This window comes from Amaranthus tricolor, chromosome 15 (assembly GCF_026212465.1).
Source record: "Amaranthus tricolor cultivar Red isolate AtriRed21 chromosome 15, ASM2621246v1, whole genome shotgun sequence".
Taxonomy (NCBI): domain Eukaryota; kingdom Viridiplantae; phylum Streptophyta; class Magnoliopsida; order Caryophyllales; family Amaranthaceae; genus Amaranthus; species Amaranthus tricolor.
The window spans coordinates 11,039,199-11,058,462 of NC_080061.1; the positions used below are offsets into that span (position 1 = coordinate 11,039,199).

Consider the following 19,264-nt stretch of genomic DNA (forward strand, 5'->3'; position numbering starts at 1 on the left):
TATGATCAAGATGATGGCAAACGATGATTATGGACTACTAAAGCCTTATGATCAAGATAATGTCAAATGTTGATGATGAACGAAATGCCCAGTTATGACAATGCTGATATGAGATTGAATAAAATCAAGCTCTGTCTTCAACAAAGGGTTGGTCTACTTGTATTCACTAAATGTTTTCTAACCAGAACAAGTGGGAGAAATTATGGGCAATCAAACTCCTGAAAGCAACTTTTACTTGAATAAAACCCGATGTCAAGGGGTTTGACCTTTTGATCCCAAAAACCCACCTTCGCAGCCCATTTGAGTTAATACTCGCTGTCAGCGTGTAATGGACAACATGTTCACAATACACAGATGCATAAAGAACAGAATTGTCAGACGGTCATTTGATAATGTTCGAGCCTTGTCCAGCTCCAGGTTATTCTCTTATTCAATTCTTAGATGATCCTCCAAAATACAAGAGTGTTGGCTTATATAGCCAAGATAATATTCTAATAACTGCCCATGACACGTGTACATTTCAGCCTAACAACATAACATAACCGTTTTCCCCCACTGCTGTATATTCCTCCTTTTATATGTAATTACCTGGGTCTCTCTCATAGCCTGTGTGACAATACCCGCCGTCAAAGATTCCACCTTGTCCTCAAGGTGAGTGTCAGAATATGTAGTCAACATCTTTGCATAATCTTCTCACGTTGACTCTGTGCTTGGTTCTCCTTCCCACTGCACCAAGACCACCAAATGTTCAACATCAAGCCCTCGCGCTTGTAGGATCTCATGTGGGGCTGCGGCAGCTATTGATGGTACAATAGTGGATGGCAAATCAGCCCCAGGAGCTTTTTTGAGCTGCGAGACATGAAACACCGGATGGATTAAACATGAAATGGCCCAACTCCAAGCTATACGCCACCTTTCCAATCCATTTCGCAACTTTATAAGGACCATAGTATTTCCAAGATAGCTTCTGATTTGCTCCGGCAGCCAGGGACTTTTGCTTGTAACGTTGCAGTTTGAGGAACACTAGCTCGCCTTCATCAAATGTAAGCTCTCTCCGGGCCTTACCTGCATAGAACAATGCATCCATGTTGCCCACCTACTAGGTTGTCCATTCATAAAACACCTAAAATAGATTTCAATGGCCTTATTCACGATCTTAGTTTGCCCATCGGTTTGTGGGTGATATGCAGTGCTTCTCTTGAGGGCTGTGTTTTGGAGGAGGCGAAACAGCTCACGCCAAAAAATACCAGTGTCACATAATTCGGTGATTTTACCCATGAATCACGATTCGGTTCGATCGACCTGAATCGGGGCTCGTTTGCCAATTAATCGCCTTGATGCACTATTCAAATCGTCGGCGGCAATATTCTCGTTTGCAAAGATTAAAGGTTTCTCAAACTTTGAATTCGACACCAAGAAAAGAGAAAAGATAACTGAAGAAAGTGAAGAGAAGAAGATAGAAGGACAGAAAACAAAGATGCATTGATGGTTTTTCAGACGCTATATCTTGGGTTATTCTTACATGAAGGACAAGAACAAAAGAAGATAGAAGGATAGAAAACATAGATGAAAGCTATGAAGGCTCTGAGACTTTCACAATGTAGAAATTTTTTCAAAAAGCCTTCCATTTGATCAGTAGGGTCAGCCTATTTAAAAGCACTCTAAATCTAACTATTCTTATACCTTTTCTTTATCGTTTTCTTTCTTTTTCCTTACCTTTCATTCAATGTTATTTGATTAGTGGGCTAGGCCTATTTAACTTTTCTTTTAAATAGGCCGAGCCCACTGATCAAATAGAGGGCTTTTCGAAAAAAATTTCTACATAAAGTCTCAGAGCCTTCATAACTGTCATCTAAGTTTTCTATCCTTCTATCTTCTTTTGTTTCTGTCCTTCAAGTAAGAAAAACCTTAGATATAGCGGCTGAAAAACCCTCAATGCATCTTTGTTTTCTGTCCTTCTATTTTCTTCTCTTCACTTTCTTCAATTATCTTTTCTCTTTTCTTGGTGTCGAATTTCAAAGTTTGAGAAACCTTCAGTCTTTGCAAACGAGAATGTTGCCGCCGACGATTTGAATAGTGCACCAAGGAGATTAATCGGCGAACGAGCCTTGGTTTGGGTCGATCGAACCGAATCGCGATTCGTGGGTAAAATCACCGAATCAGGTGACACTGAGTCAGATAACGGTTAATTGTTTTGTTTCGGTCAGATACTGTGGTACAAAAGGCTCAACGGCTGTCCCTTCAGTTCCCTTACACTCCACCTCTTTCCTTACATATCTCCCTCATCATAGCTTTCCATGTCACCTTAGCCCTTCGTTGCTACACATCACCAACCAAAACTACCGACTCATTGTTCGACACGAAATACATGTGTTGAGTCTTCCAATTGGTGGTGACCGGTCCCAAACTCTCCAACTATTGAATTCCCAATATCACATCTGAATTGCTCAATGGAAGGGACAAAAAATCATCTTCTATTACCAGCCCTTACACCCACAGCTTCAAGCTCCAACACATTCCATGACAGACAATTTCTTCTCCATTCCCTAGGATCAACTGATACTTCCCGCGCTCTTGGCTGTCTAACTTTAGTTTTTCAACCAAGTGGGTTGAAATTAAATTGTTAGTTGCTCGTGGATCAATCTGCTACGCCTTTCAACAAAGCTAAAGAGTGGGTGACCTACCAAAGGAATAAAACGGAAAACCACCTGGATGACATGGCAACAGCAAATTAATACCTTCTGGGCAGTTATAACAGAATAAAGGAATCTTTGGAAGGAAGCTGCTAGATATTGCTGAGCTGGCATGTAGTACTTGAATATTATATAGTCTTATTTTGTGCAGGAATAGCAAGTTGCTATGGACTGGTTTTAAAGAAAGAAAACAAGAATTTGAGAGAGGAGAAGAATGGGTATTGAATTAAGAAACAGAAAAGTAGCAAATACAGAAGCTGATTTTCGAGTGTCAGTGACTCCTACCGTAGGTATCTATTACACTGATTTTCTGCTTATGAAACTACAATTAAGCACTGATATTTATAGATGACTACATTTGCCACCTCATAGTAAATCTTAACAAACTCATAACAAATTCATTTCTCCCCTCCTTTATTCCTTCTTGCTGTTATAACTACATTTAGCATTTGTTTGCCTCGTCACTCAAGTTTGTTATAGCTTCATTTGCTTTTCCCGCTTTCTTCCTTCTTTGATAAGTCCCCCATTTCTTCTCTATACTGAAGGGCATAGCACAAGTCTAAATTTGTTAAGAAATACCTGAGGGTATATTGGAGTCTCCCAATCAAATTAGGTGGTGTAGTTGCTGTACTTCTTTCTTTTCTGAGTATAACTCTTCTCTTTTTCTCTTCTTCTCTTCTTCTAAGTTCTGTTCTCCTGCACTATTTGCTCACCAAATCATAGCACAATCATGACTACCACTTCTTCATCCTCAATTCTTCCCAAGAGCTTCATAGTTTTAGGGTTAGTAATCCCTATGAATGAGTTTAGGGATATATTTACTAACTCCCCACCTCTCTATCCCTGCCGTCTGCCCCTTCCTCCTCCTCCTCCTCTGTCCCAATGAGTACATTCAACTCCTGTCGGTTTTAAACATGGTTTCTGGACCATTTACCGTCACATTTGAAACACAAACCCAATTTTCGTCTTTTCTGTACTTCTCTCGGTGTCAGCCGCCTCACCGGCGCTCCACGACCACCCTCCTGGTCAGTTCTCCAGCATTCGTACACGGGTTGATTGTGGGTGGCTGTAGTATTAGGGTTCCATTCCCGTGTTTTGGGTGGATTGGGGTTGAAATTAGGGTTAGGGTTTGAGGGCTGGTTGAATCTGGGTTTTGTGGCCACAGTCTTGCCGGCAGTGCTTGACCCATACTTCCGGCCAATCCATGTCGTCGGGGTCAACTTCCGGTCAACCTTCTCTGCCCATACTCTCAATTCTCTCTTTACGTTTTCTTGCAATCCCCTCAAGAAGGCCCCAATTAACACTGCCTCTGGTACGGTATCCAGGTGTGTTACACCATCCACAAACTCCCTCTGATACTCTGCCACCAACCCCCACTGCTCTTCCAATAACCATTGTTCATGTTGCCCTTGTCAGATGGTCTGAAATGCCTTAGTATCAAACTCTTCAAATCCCTCCAAGTCTCCAAAGGGGTTCTCTGGTTCTCCCATCTATAGCACAACAGTGCCTCACCCTCCAAATATACCACCGCTGCCTCGACCTTCTCTTTGTCCCCAAGTTGCTAAAAACTGAAATATTTTTCTGCTTTCATTATCCATCCATCTGGGTCTTCACCATCGTAAATGGGTAAATCAAGCTTCTTAAACGTCCAATTACTTCCACCATTTACCCTCTTTTGATGATGGAAACTTTACGATTCATTCATTTCTTCCCTCTCTTCGTTATCCACCCTTCTCCGGTTCACTTCTTTTTGCCCCGTTTGGCCATGTACCGAATGTGTTTCCTTCTCCAACAGCTTCGTCTGCCCCTCCAACAATTAGGCCAATGTCTCATCAGCGCTGTTTATTGGACATTCTCCTTCAATGCGTCACTTGTTCGGAGAAAAGGTTTTTCATCCGTTCAAGATCACCTTCAATTTGCTCCAGCGTTTGTTGGTTGGTCGGATTTCCCATTTGATCAGTCTCACTCTGATACCAAGATGTAATGGACAGTATGTTCACAATAAACAGATGCACAAAGAACAGAATTCTCAGACAAAAACTTTTGACAATGTTCGAGCCTTATCCTGCTCCAGGTTATTCTCTTATTCAAATCTTAGATGATCCTCCAAAATACAAGAGTGTTGGCTTATATAGCCCAAAATAATATTCTAATAACTGCCCCTGACAGCTATACTTTTCAGCCTAACAACATAACAGAAACTAACAAAACATAACAGACTATATATTCAAAGAAATAACATTTTCCCCCACTGTACAGCTGGCCGACTTCCCTTTTATCTTCTGTTTATTCCTCCTATCATATGTAATCACCCAGGTCTCTCTCATAGCTGGTGTGACACAACGACTTTTTAAGAAGTTTATTTTTTCCAAATTATTTTCCCCTGAAGCTCATTTCTCTATTTATTTCCAAAATTAAGGTTAAAAAAACTCCTAGCTCTTGATATATCAGATGTTTTTTCTATATGGAGCAAACTAGATAACATTTCAAGAAGTTTCACTGTGTGTTGCTCACTGTTGACATCATCTTGACGGATTAAAGTAGAGGTGGGTTTAATGCTATGTTATAGATGCGTAAGAAGGAGTTTGAATCCAAAAGGGTTTAAATTAAGTTGAAGTAAGATAGAGTTCATGATATGCCACTTTAGCACACAGGATTGTTACAAAGGTATTTGAAATGAGTATTTGAAGTACATTTGCTTTGTTCTAACAAGAATGAAGATACTAATCATGAGGTTAAGAACGTGAATGGATCATACAGATAACTAGGACCAGAATATCGAAATGTCCCACTAAGACTACACGGAAAATTTTACTATACTCCATAAAACTAACACTAGTTACACTATAAGAGTAAAAAAGATTTGCAGCATAATGTTAAATAGATAGGAATTGATAAAGAATATGTGTAGGGTATCATTGGAAATGATTTTCTTAGTTGTAGGTTAGTATTAGTTAGAGCAGAATGTAGTATTATCTTTGTTATTGATAATCTTTTACGTTGATTTGCTTTGGTTCAGGTTGAAGGCTTTCACATTGTTGTGAATTGAGTTAAAGCATTTGATATCAAGTAATGTTGACAGCTGGTAAAGAGGGAAAGTAGTACATATATATAACAAATTAAAAGGAAGGTTTTCATAAACATTTGACTGAGAAATGATTTTGTTGTCTGTTTTTTGTGTTAGCATTATATGTATTCCATTATTATTTTTTAAGAATGCGTGTGCAAAACAACCTATTTATCTTTGATTACTACCCTAAAGTAAAGGCAGCAGGACGAATCCCTTAAAGCTTTATGCCTCCACCCCTGGCACTGATTAGGGGAGATGTACAAGTTGGGGCTTAGTTGGTTGAGGCATGTTAAAAACCATCATTCTCTAAAAATGTAGCACTGCGTTTTGATGTCTCTTCTCTTAGTGTTAACTCAGTTTTTTATTCATTTACTTTTCAAGGATCACTTTTTCTTCCATGTGTGTAATTATTTCTTCATGACTTATTCTGACTTCTATTGATAAATTTGTGCAATGGATTTTGACCCTTTTTTTCCACTTATCTTTCCAGTTATTTCCTTTTAATTGTTTTATTCTATTTCTTTTCATGATGGAGTACAAATTTCTGAAATTTATTGATGATATCCATCTGACAGAGTATTCTCACAAGTGATGATTTTGCAGCAACGATGGACTACAGGGGGACATAAGTCTCGGCAGCACAGATGAGCTTTGGTCTTCACCTAAGAATCCTCTGAGTGGAGTGGCTAAATGCTCCTCTGCAGCTCTGGGATCAACAAACTGGGAATTTGGAACTTTAGGAAGCACCTCTAATATTGATAACAATTATGAATTCCTGCGCAATGAAAACCCCTCTTCAACAACTAGTTCTCAAAAGCAAGATCGCCGCTCTCCGTACTCCCGGCACAATATTGTAAGACATGTTGAAAAAGAGGAATCTGCTGTGGGAACCACAGATTTGGCGGACAAAAAGGTACATGCAACAAATAGTCTGACACTGATCTCATTGGTATCACACATTCAATGAGTTTTATTTATTCTGTGGCACATATTGGTTTGGATATCACTGTGAGCACAGCAATTGACAGTCATATCGCTGCTGAAAATATTGCATTTCCCGACAATTCTGCTAATAAGGTAGCAAATCCCATCGTGAAAGAACTCTTGCATTTTGTCATTGCAATTACAAGTTATCTTGCTACAATCATGCAAAATACTTCAACAAGCATGTGACGCAAGAAAATTACGTTCGCCAGTTTTTGACGAATGAGCTTCAGATCATAAACACCGTAAATTGTTACATGAAGTGAACTACAATGATGTCTGAATCTTATTTTCCTGTACATAATGTTAAAACATCAAGGCAAGAAAATTACTTTCGCCAGTTTTTGACGAATGAGCTTCAGATCATAAACACCGTAAATTGTTACATGAAGTGAACTACAATGATGTCTGAATCTTATTTTCCTGTACATAATGTTAAAACATCAAGGCAACATGATAGTCTCCCTCCATTTACATGACAAACTAAAACCTTGTTTAAAGCACCACGTCATGCTGAATATTGCACATCATCATGTTTCATACTTTTATCATCCAACAAATCTATTAATACAAGAATAACAACATTAGCGCCTTAATCCCAGAAGATTGGGGTCAACTATATGAAACAAATATATTAGCTCCATTGGTCGTCCACATGGATTTTTCTTATTGCTATGTTGTATATTCAGATTAGGCAGTAGGTGACCTACAAGAGGAAGAGGAAGAAACAGATTGTGAATGCTGAGTTGGCAAAAGAGAAATAAAATGAAGATGATGAGCTGGCAGGAGAGAATATTTGTAACAAATTTAATGAGGTTATAATAGGATGATACTGACAAGGGGGGAGGTACATTGTAAGGGAAATGAATCAGTTAGTGAGCAGGCAAGTATTGCAGCTGAGTAGTATATATAGCCTATGAATAATGTATTGAATCATGCCTTTACTGAATATTAAAATCTGGTAGTATTGGGAGTTACTGATACTCGAAAATCAGCCCTAAAATTGCTTACTCTACTTTTCTCATCTTCTTTGTTCTTTCTATTCTACTGTTTTGTGCTAATTTACAACAAATCTGGTATCAAAGCAGTTTGGTCATGGTTAATTCCATGCAGTTGCAATGAATCGAATAGCTAGAAAACCAAATCCACAATATACTCACCCAAATTAATTTAGAACTTGACAAAATTCGTTCGGATTTTACCCAGAGTAGCCCTTCAATCACAAATGGAAACCTTGATCCAACAAAACATCACCCTAAGCTCACAAATGGATAACATCACAAGAACCTTACAATTATTAGGGGAGAAATTGACGACCCCAAATACTCCACCATTTCAAATCAACTCAAACCAGCCTAACACCATAGCCACACCCATAACCGAAAATGTACTTATGCAAATACTCAACCCATTCTCAAACTGTAGTAATTCTGATATTGGATTTGGAAAACCAAGAAGCTTAACCTACCTTTCTTTGATGGGGATACTTCGGATGGAAGTATCATGAAAGTCAAGTGATAAATCCATTTTACAAGTTGAATGAAGAAAAAAAGGTCGAGGCTGCTATGGTGAGTCTCGACGGAAACGCCCTAGTATGGTTTCAATAGGAGCATCAAAGAAGGCGAATTGTGCGTTAAGAGGAGCTGAAAGGGTTGCTGCTATGGAAATTCCGATTGGCAGACCAAGGGTCTTCACATGAGCAGTGGGTGGCTGTGTGGCAATTCGGCCTGGTGGCTGATTATTGCTTGGAGTTTGTAGGGAAGCCAGACATTTGGGAAAAATTCCAGAAGCACAATGTGAGAATCTTTATTAATGGGTTGGATGAAAGTGTCAAAAGAGAGTTGAGGGTGCATGGGCCATTGACTATAGAGAGTACAATGGACTGGGTTATAAAAATTGCGACAGTAATTTAAAATACCCTCAAAAAGAGGAATACTATAATAAAAGAAACTTCTCTTCATCTCTGACCCATTCTTATTCCCCATCTCATAAAAGCCCACCATCTTCATCCGTCATAACCACCCACAAAACTTTTAACCCAAACTCCTGAAACCCAAATCACAGTATCTACTCTCAAAATCCTTCCACTCAAACAAGTAAGCCAAATTGTTACCCTAACCGCCCAAACTGAACCTCACCAATTAGGAGATGATGGACAAAAGAGCGAGAGGACTTTGTTTCACTTGTAATGACAAGTGGTCATATAATCATATCTGTAAGAATAGGAGAGAATTGAGTGCAATGCTCCTAAACGAGGAAGAAGGAGGGGAACCTGAAAATGAGGAAACAAAACTGATTGAGTTTCGTGGTAGGGTTGGCAAACCCAAAAACAATGAAAATGAAAGGAGAGATTCAAGGACAGGAAGTGATTGTAATGATGGATTCTGGAGCCACAAACAATTTCATATCCCTAACCAAAGTTATTCACCTCAATGTACAATTTTCAAACATGGAGAGGTTTGGAGTTACTTTGGGTAATAAGGAGAAGGTGTGGAGGAAGGGAGAGTGCAAAAATGTGAAGGTAGAAATACAAGTGGTTCAAATTTTGGAGGACTTTCTAATCTTAGAATTGGGGAGCATTGATTTAATTTTGGGATTCCATTGGCTGGTCAAGTTAGGTGAAATAGTGAACAATTAGAAGGTACAACGTATGCGCTTCTAGTGGGGGCAAGATACGGCCGAGTTGAGGGGGGATCTTTCTCTTGAAAGACACAAATCTCTTTGAAGTATATGGAGAGTGTTGATGAAAGAAAAACAAGGAATGTTAATAGAACTGAAATGAGTAGAAAAGGAGGAAGAAAAACAATGCAGATCCTAGTAGCTTTAAGAGATGTAGTGCAACTGCACAAAGCTATTTTTGAGAACCCATAGGGTTTACCCCCACATCGGGAGAAAGATCTTGCTATTTTATTGAAGGAGGGAGCAAACCTGGTGAGCGTGAAGCCTACCGTTACCCACAAATTCAAAAAAGTGAAATTAAAAAGATGATTAGTGGCATGATACAAGCCCTAATTATCCGACACTCATCCAACTCATTCTTTAGCCTGGTAATTCTAGTTGAGAATAAAGATGGCTTTTGGTGATTTTGTGTAGATTATCGAGCCTTGAATAAAGTGACGGTTCTGAAAAAAATATCCAATTCAGATCATTGATAAATTACTTGATGAGCTAAATGGAGCGAGCATTTTTTCAAAATTGGATATAAAATCAGGATACCACCAAATCCGTATGAAGATAAAAGATGTGGAGAAAACGGCGTTTCGCACTCACAACTCACAAGGGGCATTATGAATTTTTGGTAATGCCCTTCGGACTAATGAATGCTCTGGCCACCTTCCAATCCCTCATGAATGAGGACTTTCAACCATTTTTGAGGCGTTTCCTCTTAGTCTTTTTCGATGATATATTGATCTATAGTAGGACGGAAGAGGAGTATGTGCAACATCTTAACACTGTTATGGAGACATTGGCAAAGAAGTTGTTTGTCAATAAATCCAAATGTGCGATAGGAGTTTCTCAAGTGGCTTATCTAGGCCACATAAGGGGATTTCTTGGATTGATCGGATACTATCGTAAGTTTGTTAAAGGTGAAATAAGAGCTAGATTAGAGTCTAAAAAGCAATTCTCAAACTCTAATATCACCAAGATCGAAGGTATGAAGTACCTTGATGAACATATAACTATTTCAATGAAAATGACAATGTATGAAGGAAATAAAATGCAAATAAAGGACACAAGTATTTATGAGGTTCACCCAATGTAGGCTACGTCCTCGGAGGTGTGTAGTATTTTTGTTTATACTATAACAATAGAGTTTCAACAACTCTTACAATGAAGGATTACAATTGAGAGTAAGAGATTATAGGCTATGTTTTAGGCTAAGGGGTTTGTGTTTGATGTGTTTGATGATTACAAATGAGCGTATGAGCTCCCTATTTATAAGACTAATTGCATTAATGAGTATACACAATTATGGCCTTGAGTTAATAGCATACTAATCACCATTAATCCATATGTTTAAGACATACTTCAATGCCTACATAACTTCATGTATTGATTATCATTCTTAAACACCACTTAAATGCCAATTTAACACCCACCATAATTCTCATCTTAATGCACTCCATTATGACACACTTAAACTCCACACTTTAAGTCACACTTCACTCACCCATAGGATTCCACATCTGTATGAATAGACTTGATTGTGCACTCAAGTCACAATTTACTTCAACAAAAGGGTATGCGTCCATTGCAAGGTCGCTTATCAATCAATTGAAAAAAAAAAAGCACTCAATTGGAATAATGAAGCAACAACTTTTGAAGCATCAAAGATAGCAATGACTAAGGTCCCCTTGATAGCATTACCAGATTTTGAGAAGAAATTTTTGATGGAAACTGACGCATCAGGCAGCGGAGTAGGGGCTGTCTTGGTCCAAGAAGGTCATTCCGTGGCATTCTTTAGCAAAACGCTAGGTTGAAGTCCATTTACGAAAGGGAATTGCTAGCAATAGTATTTGTTGTCCTAAAATGGAGGCATCATTTATTGGGACACAAATTTGTAGTGAAAACCGATCAGAGTAGTTTGAGGTTTTAATTGGAGCAAAAAGAAATGGGGCAATAACTCATGAACTTTTGCTTGCTAAGGATGTCTTTCTTTCCCTATCGTCTTCCTGATATCTTTATTTTCTAGAGTAAACACAATAACTTTATGAAAAGAAAGAAATTAATCTGTGCTAATTATGTTGCACGATGTATTTGAATGCTATTTATATATGTCAATATGGATTATGACGTCACATTTGTGCCAGTCAATAGGTGTTTGATATGGCTTCCTTTGATAATGTATATGTTCTACAGGAGAAATTGTCTAAAATCAAAATAAAACAGGAGAAGGCAGCTAAGAGAGCAATTGATTTTCAATCATCTGCATCAAACTTTTCACAAATTGATTGCCAGTGTGCTCCAGCAACACTACAAAATTATTCAGCATCTTTTTCTAGTCAACAACACTTGTCTTGGAATTTTGATCCCATGCCATATCAACATTTTTCTACTCCGAATAATGTTGCTTATGCATTTGGAAAATTCAGTAGTACACATCCAGTCATGGACATGAAAAATGTAACGGAAGATGAACACCATTCTATTCTCTCTGGTTCTGAAGGTAGTCCTGGTAATGTAATTTCTTTGAACAAGCCAATTGAAACTAGTACAAAACCCACAAAAATGACCCCTCGAGAGAAGATTGAAAAACTAAGGCGGCGTCAGCAAATGCGAGCAATGCTTGCTATCCAGAAACAACAGCTGCGTTTGGGTCAGCAGGCTTCAAATGGGGATTTCAACATATCTGATAAAAGATGCCAGGATGATCAAGTTCAGCAGATAGGAAAAGGTGATCTGGTGCCTGATGAGATCTTAAGCGGTCTTCCATGCTGCGACCCAGGTTCTCCGAATAAATGGGAGGATTCTAGTAAGATTTCCAGCATTGAAGATCATTCAGTGGAAGACACAGTTCTCTACCAACTTCAAGATATCATATCAAGAGTATGCAACTTTTACACTTTTTATTCCATGTAGGTCTGTAAAATACTCTGTTTTACACTATCCTATAAAGTATTTAAATTGCGTTTGAGCCATGAATTAGGTACTTAAGTGAGTTAATATGGTGGACAAACCAGTCAAAATTTATTCTGAGACAAAACCCAATTGAAACCCGACTGATCGGACCAATTTTTGAGCTATAATGTACTATTTTCTATCCAATTTTATTATTTGAGTCAATATTCCAAATTTATGACTTGAAAAGTTGTTTTTAACCCCATATAATAAGAAAAACTAAATTAGAAAAGTTGACGAAAAATCACATGATGTTTTTTAGATGTTCTATAACAATAAGAATAAAATAATAATAAATCTACGACCCTTCGGGTTGAACTCTATTTACCTAAACAGGTCCGACCAAAACCGATTTGACAGGTTTACGCACAGACAGATAAAATTTTATTTTCCGAGTATTATGAGCTTCATGAAAAGCAGATCATTTTCTTCTCTGTATGCCGTTTGGTGTTCAAGTAAACCTCAAGTATAAATTTCTCATTCTGCAGCTTGATATGAAAATAAGGCTGTGTATAAGAGACAGCTTATATCGTTTGGCTCATACTGCTACTCAAAGATACTACGCCAGCAACTTGAGCAGTACTAAAAGGAGTAGCACATATGAACATGATAGTGCTAAGGAAGAGACAAAAAGTAGTGAAAGGTCAGTAAATTAAGATTTTGTGTTCATCTACAATTAAACTAGTTCATATTTATCAATGCACAGCCAATAGCATGTTGTTGTTGAAATGTGGTAAAAAAGAATATTGGATATGAAAATTTTGTGCCTGAACAACTAGCTGTTTTAGGATAAGAAAAACCTGCATGAATTGTGGGAAACCAGGAGAATTTAACACAATTCTGTATCCTATTTATGACTTTTTTGTAAGAAACTAAGCCAATCTCGCATTTCTACTCAGAGACTTAAAATTCATACCTTGAAGCTGAAAATACCATATATTTTCATAGCACCTTCACCCTATGAACAACCTTATCATGCAGTATATGCAAATGATGTTGGACTAGGATTCCATGCTTTTCAGGTATGTCATTTGTTCAAAGTTTCCTCATTTAGATAGACAACACTTTAACAAGTTGTTTTCTCACATAGCTGAGCAGCCCATTGAGATGAATTATGGCCAAAATTTATTGCCAAATTGATCCATGAGTTGGGTGCTAGTAATTAGGTTGCGGATGAGCTATGCAGTGTGCTACCTCTCTTTAATTTATAGTCATATCGGAAAAACACAAACTATATTGTATCAATCAAACAACACCTTGTTGGAAATCCCATAACAATACACGCTGATTAATGAACAAATGACAAGACATGTTTAGATTGAAGTTGACCTTTTCTTCCATTGATTTTTGAGCTCAAAGGATAAGTACCTTAGTAAAATGCCAGAGGAGTTCAAAAGTATCCACAGGGTAGATATTTTGGTATTATCTTGTTCTAAGACTGAAGGAAGATTGTACAAGTGAATGAACTAGTTGACATTTCAGAATATAGGCAGATTAGATTTTAAAGTCTAATCTTGACTGGTTTCAGAAAAACTGATGTTAAAGACAAGGTGAACCTACATCTCTTTAGAGAATTTAATATTTTACCTTACAGGATTTTTCCGATTCATCTTGACAATGCTAAGTTGCAAACTAAAAATTCATTATTATCAACATTGCTGTTGTGCTAGAATTGTGATCATCACAAGTACTTTAAAGTCTAATGTGCCTATTGGTGGAATCCAATTATTGGAGAATTTCCCACTAGATATGTATGCATGGCTTTTGCATAAAGGTTTCCTCTTTCCTTCCCCATCCTTAGATATCCTAATTAATGCTAGTACTTGTTTAGTTGTCTTTAGCTCATACCAAAAAATCTTGCCTTTGAGTAAAGGCCACCTTCTTAGTTCTTAGCATCATGAGAGTCCCAAATCTTTCATCTACAAGAAGAAGATGGATAGTGCACTTTCTTTACAAGATAATTTTTCAAAACATAGAGACCATATGTTATTTACCAATTGAATAAGAAATATGAAACAAACCCACCCCCCCCCCCCCCCCCCCCCCACACACACACACCTGTTTTACTGCTTCATCTCTTCTTAAAAAAAGGTTATCACCACTTTGTCTGTATTTTCTCACTTTTTGATTGTGTAAAGTGTGACTCGTTATTTCTTTCTCAAGTTGAGTTTGTTCATTGAATATAGTTGCAAGATGAAGAAATTTCTGTGGTAAATTTCTGAAAGTTCAAAAGCTTAGAAAAAAATTATTTTCATTTTAATATTCATGTACGCATGTTATGATGAACTGATTCTATTAAAACCTAAAGGTTTGGTTCTTGGAAAACCTTTTTTTAGTTGAAAACAAAACCATCGACTTCAAATTTGGAATTATCCAACCCGAAACAATTTGACCTACTTCATTGTCACCTCTACCCTTAAGAGAGTGAAGGAGAGAAGGACTCTTATTATCTCTAAGTGATGTCTAACTGATCCTTGTGTCATTGGTTTTGCAATATTCTTATGAGTGATGTGTAATGAATCAATAGGGGGGATCACTGCTGAGATTTACTTACTCTAGGAGGGGGGACAAGAAGGACAAGCAAGGATAACATGTATGAGTAGGGGAAACTTGTATTACCTTATATAGTAGTACTTGTTGTTGGTACTTTAGGAGTATGTTTGCTGTTTTTAGAGAAACTTGGATGAGTAGTAGTATTATATATACTAGGGGATTGTAATGTGTAGGATCATCTTTTGAAATGTGTAATACCTAGGGCTATTTTGGATGAAAGCCACTCGAAGAGCTTAATCAATCAAATTAGTAATCTTTTCTTTAATCTCTCTTTTACTTACACACTGTTGCTACTGTTTTGTACTATGTTCCATCACACAGCCCCTGCTCCATCTCTCAACAGCCCCTGCCCCACCCACCAAACAGCCCCTGCACCACCCACCACCAGCAGCCACCAGCCCATCTGTACCGCACCACCAGCAGCACCATTACATGATGTCTACTCTGCTACACACTAGTTCCACCCCAATTTCTTTCTGGATTTGTATTCACGGTAAAGATGCTAATGCTTGATCTTTGTTGGATGGTGTAAAGGTCCATATATATTAACTTTCCATGTACGACTCACGGTGGATCAGAAATCCACAGACAAGCATCTTATTTAAGATTGATACGAAAAGAAGCTTTAGCTCATTGAAGTACGATAATTTTGCTGTATTTTCATAGCAGCTAAGTGGCCAACTTTTTCTATGGTCCTTTATAGCATTTGCTTCTATCCTGAATCCTGATCCATCGTCAAGAATCCCTTTGAGAAGTGTTTGATGCCATCAAATAGGAACCAATAGTGTTTGTCATTGAGCATACCAAATTATATCAACTTTTGTTTTACGTTGGGAACATTCCCCTCATAATTTCCAGCGATTATTCACCCTTTTCTCCATCATTTCAATTCAAGTTTTCAATTTCACCAGTTTTATGTTTTTTAAATTTCTGATCTTGTTTATCATATAATTTTCATCGATAACATTTCATTAACCCAATATTATTAAGTGGCTCCCACCTATATGGGGTTTAGAGGGTCTGATGTACACAACCTTATTCTTGCTGGTCATAGCAAGTGATTTACTTTAACATATACCATTATAATCGTAAACCAAAGAACAATAGATATGAGTTTCTTTGATGAATTTGTTAATGTGGTTTTCTTTATTGTAATTTGTTATGTGATAGTATTGAGGTTTTTTAAGTCAATTATCCTAGTGAATTCCCAAATCTTACTTTTGTTTGGATCTGGGTTATTACTATTTTATAAATTCTTTTTTAGAATTTTAAATATTCAATAGAATTCTCGATATTGTTTCATATGGACTACCAATGGAAATAATATGTTGGTTCATATAGATGACTCCATCTTTTGGGATTAAGACTTTGGCATTATTGGTGTTGTCTATTATTGCATGGTTATATGACTATTTACATATGTGATTTTCGTAAACTTATCTTAAAATAATCTAAATTGAGTATTGGTGCTACTCTGTTGAACCTAATGGTGTAAACTTAAATATGTCATTAAAATATGTTTCTAAATATCTATTTGTTTGTAGTTTGGTATGCTCATTGGAAAAAAAATTATTTTCTTTTACGTTGGTTGCTCTATACAATTGAGGCAATAAACTTTACTACTGGGTCGCACCCTTACGATTGAGCCACATTCTTCCATCGAGAACACATGTGTTGCCTTTCAACCAACGGAATTTCGAAACAACCGATGTAAATGAACCTTTTTGTACTAGTGTACCCTTGTAAAATAAGGTGACATGAAACACTAGAAACAACCACCAATAGATTTTCTTCTTGTGTTAATGGGACTATTAATCTATTATACCCTTGCAATAGACGTGTACGTGTCCAAGTGTTCAAGTTGCATATTTTATGAAAGAATCTCAAGCTTTTAAACCAAATTGAACTCTCCAAGTGTCTTACTGATGTCTGAGTGTCTAGGATCCACCACAGGTACGAAAGTTAAGAGTCTGAGCAACAATTTTTCTCCATGTGCAAGTCTAGGCCACCATCATCTAAATTTTGTACCTCAAAAGTTCCTAGAGCTTTAGATTATTCCCTCTCATCTTTTTGTTAAAAGCTATATTTTTTATATTAGATGACAATAGCTCAATAGTTCACATGAGTTTTCAAGTCAAACAATGAGCTAAAAAGGTAGAACTTTTAACTTAATCATCAAACGTCTTGCTAGTGAAAGGTAATTGATTGTTCATGTCTTGTAATTTAGGTTTAGGCTTATCCAGTCATGTTATCTATATTCTAATACTCAAGTTGGGTTATCCTATACTTTGAGTCAAGCTTCTTTTCATAGTTGTGTTTACTCTAATATATTTCAAACTTTCTCCAAAGAAAATAAGCATTGGTATCTATGGTAGCATGTTGTAATATAAACCAATTCCTTGTTGGATATTTCTTACTTGGTGGTCTTTGTCAAGCTTTGACATCATTTTCCTAAGTGACAAATTGCTAATTTTTCTTTAGTGGTTTATTATTCACGTGAGAGGATTTTGTAGTAGCCAATCTCAATCTTTTAGGATTAATGTTGTGAAATTATTGGGAGAGGATATTTTAGGTCTCGGAGATTGACAACAATATTCTCTTTTTTCAACAACTTGCATATTTTTTTCCTTTTTTGAGCTCCTATACTACCTGCTTGAGTTTAGTGTATTCTCTTTGATAATGGGCTTGTATAAAAACCTTGTACCCAAAAATATCCTCACGGCTTCATCTTTCCAGATTTTCAGTGAAGATAATCTTTCATCGCCAATCTGCAATAAACTGCCACTTTAATACAAATTTGCAGGAAAATTATTTTTCCTGAAAAATGAAAATTTTTGTAATACATGTTCTTTACACTAGAAAACAGTGTTTTCTACAATTTTTAGTGCTACCTTACTTGGTAGAGTTGGCCATTTTTGAATTGACAGCAAGGTATACCTTTCAAAAACCTCGACGCATAGGTATTTCATATGCTGTTATACTTCTCTTGAGCTTGCAAAACTAATTATGTTGATCAAAGCATTGACCTCCTTATGTTCAAAGTAACACATAAATTAGAATAGGAAGCTTGTTTTGTTAGCTGGCTCTTCTCAGTCTTCACCAAATGTGATTATGACAGAGGAATTTTTGGTTATTGTTCAGGGCATTACTTTTCAACGAAATTCTGATGTGATTTCTTTCAGTTTTGGGACAAAAACTTGGTTCTGTTTGTATATAGATTACCACTAAATTTAGGAACAAATGCATCATGTCTCTCTGTAAGGCAGAATGACCAAAAGTTTTGGAATTTTGTTACAAAAAAATTTGTTGACCTTGTTGATTTCTCTGCATGGGTGATTTTCAGATTTGCTGGTAATGTAAATGTGGAGACTGAGACCAATCAGATAGACCGAGCTGTGGCTCACTTGCTCTTTCATCGACCCCTCAAATTGCCTGTTAGGCTTTCTGAGACACCAGAGTCCTCCACATCAACAAAAGTCTCAACGGAACAAGAAACAGCTACTCCAAGCAGCCTTTCAGTTGATCTATTAGGAAAGAGCTCCGAATATGAGTATGATCTTACTCCACTTGGACCAAAAAGTCCTCGTATATTTGTGGATTCCCATGAGGAAGATACCTCCAATGATGTATCTCAAAAAGTGATGAGAGCTTATCCACGCATGAAGCAAATGACAGCAGAGCATGCAGACTAAACTTTGTTGGCAATCGAAGAGACTTTAATCGGATGTTAAGGGTAATTCCTTCCTTTATTTCTTCGTAGTTAATGAATTTGTATTTGTAAGAGGATTCTTGTAATTGGGTGGTTACCTTTCTTTGTCAGCCAAAATGGTCTTTGCAAGGCGCATGAATGGAGGATATAGAATATATTTGCTGCAGACCAAGCCATCTGTTTAAGTGACTTCAACCTGTATATCTAGCTCTTCATCAAATCTTCTAAAAGTAATTATTTACTGATTTCTATTTATGGTATGTCTGTTTCAAATGAAGCTACCTGACTTCATGGTAGTAGATCCACGTACAGCCTTAGTGCTGACATTATGATCTATAGGCTGTTGATTCCTTATAATATATGTAAATTTCCGAGATGGATTTTTCAGTATGATCTTAGCCGCCATTTTGGTTACTCGTTATATGAGTATATGACAGCTTGTACGAGTGTTGTGGCCTGTGAGCTGCCATCACAGGAGACTGATATGACAGGACACAGGTAAGTTGATACTTGCATATGTCAGTTGTTAATGTACTCAGGTATAATCATAGAAATGAAGAATCCGAATAACAGCCCACTAGTAGCAGACAAGGGAGGGAGCACCCCGGGATAAATCGGAACTGGTGCCTGGCCATT

At 37.3% G+C, this 19,264-nt stretch overlaps 1 protein-coding gene across 4 annotated transcripts in view; it reads left to right on the forward strand.

The window, feature by feature from the left end:
- Window positions 1–19,042, forward strand: part of LOC130800617 (protein LNK2) — a 29,856-nt gene extending 10,814 nt beyond the window's left edge. For 2 of the 4 annotated variants that reach the window (XM_057664160.1, XM_057664162.1), the window contains 5 exons: window positions 6,367–6,676; window positions 11,608–12,294; window positions 12,855–13,009; window positions 18,263–18,652; window positions 18,740–19,042. In XM_057664160.1, coding sequence (XP_057520143.1) covers window positions 6,367–6,676; window positions 11,608–12,294; window positions 12,855–13,009; window positions 18,263–18,611 — 1,501 coding nt within the window. In that variant the 3' untranslated portion in view covers window positions 18,612–18,652; window positions 18,740–19,042. Of the gene's footprint in view, window positions 1–6,366; window positions 6,677–11,607; window positions 12,295–12,854; window positions 13,010–18,262 lie in introns of all 4 variants that reach the window. The other 2 variants (XM_057664158.1, XM_057664161.1) reach the window with 1 other exon arrangement.
- Window positions 19,043–19,264: the final 222 nt, after the last annotated feature.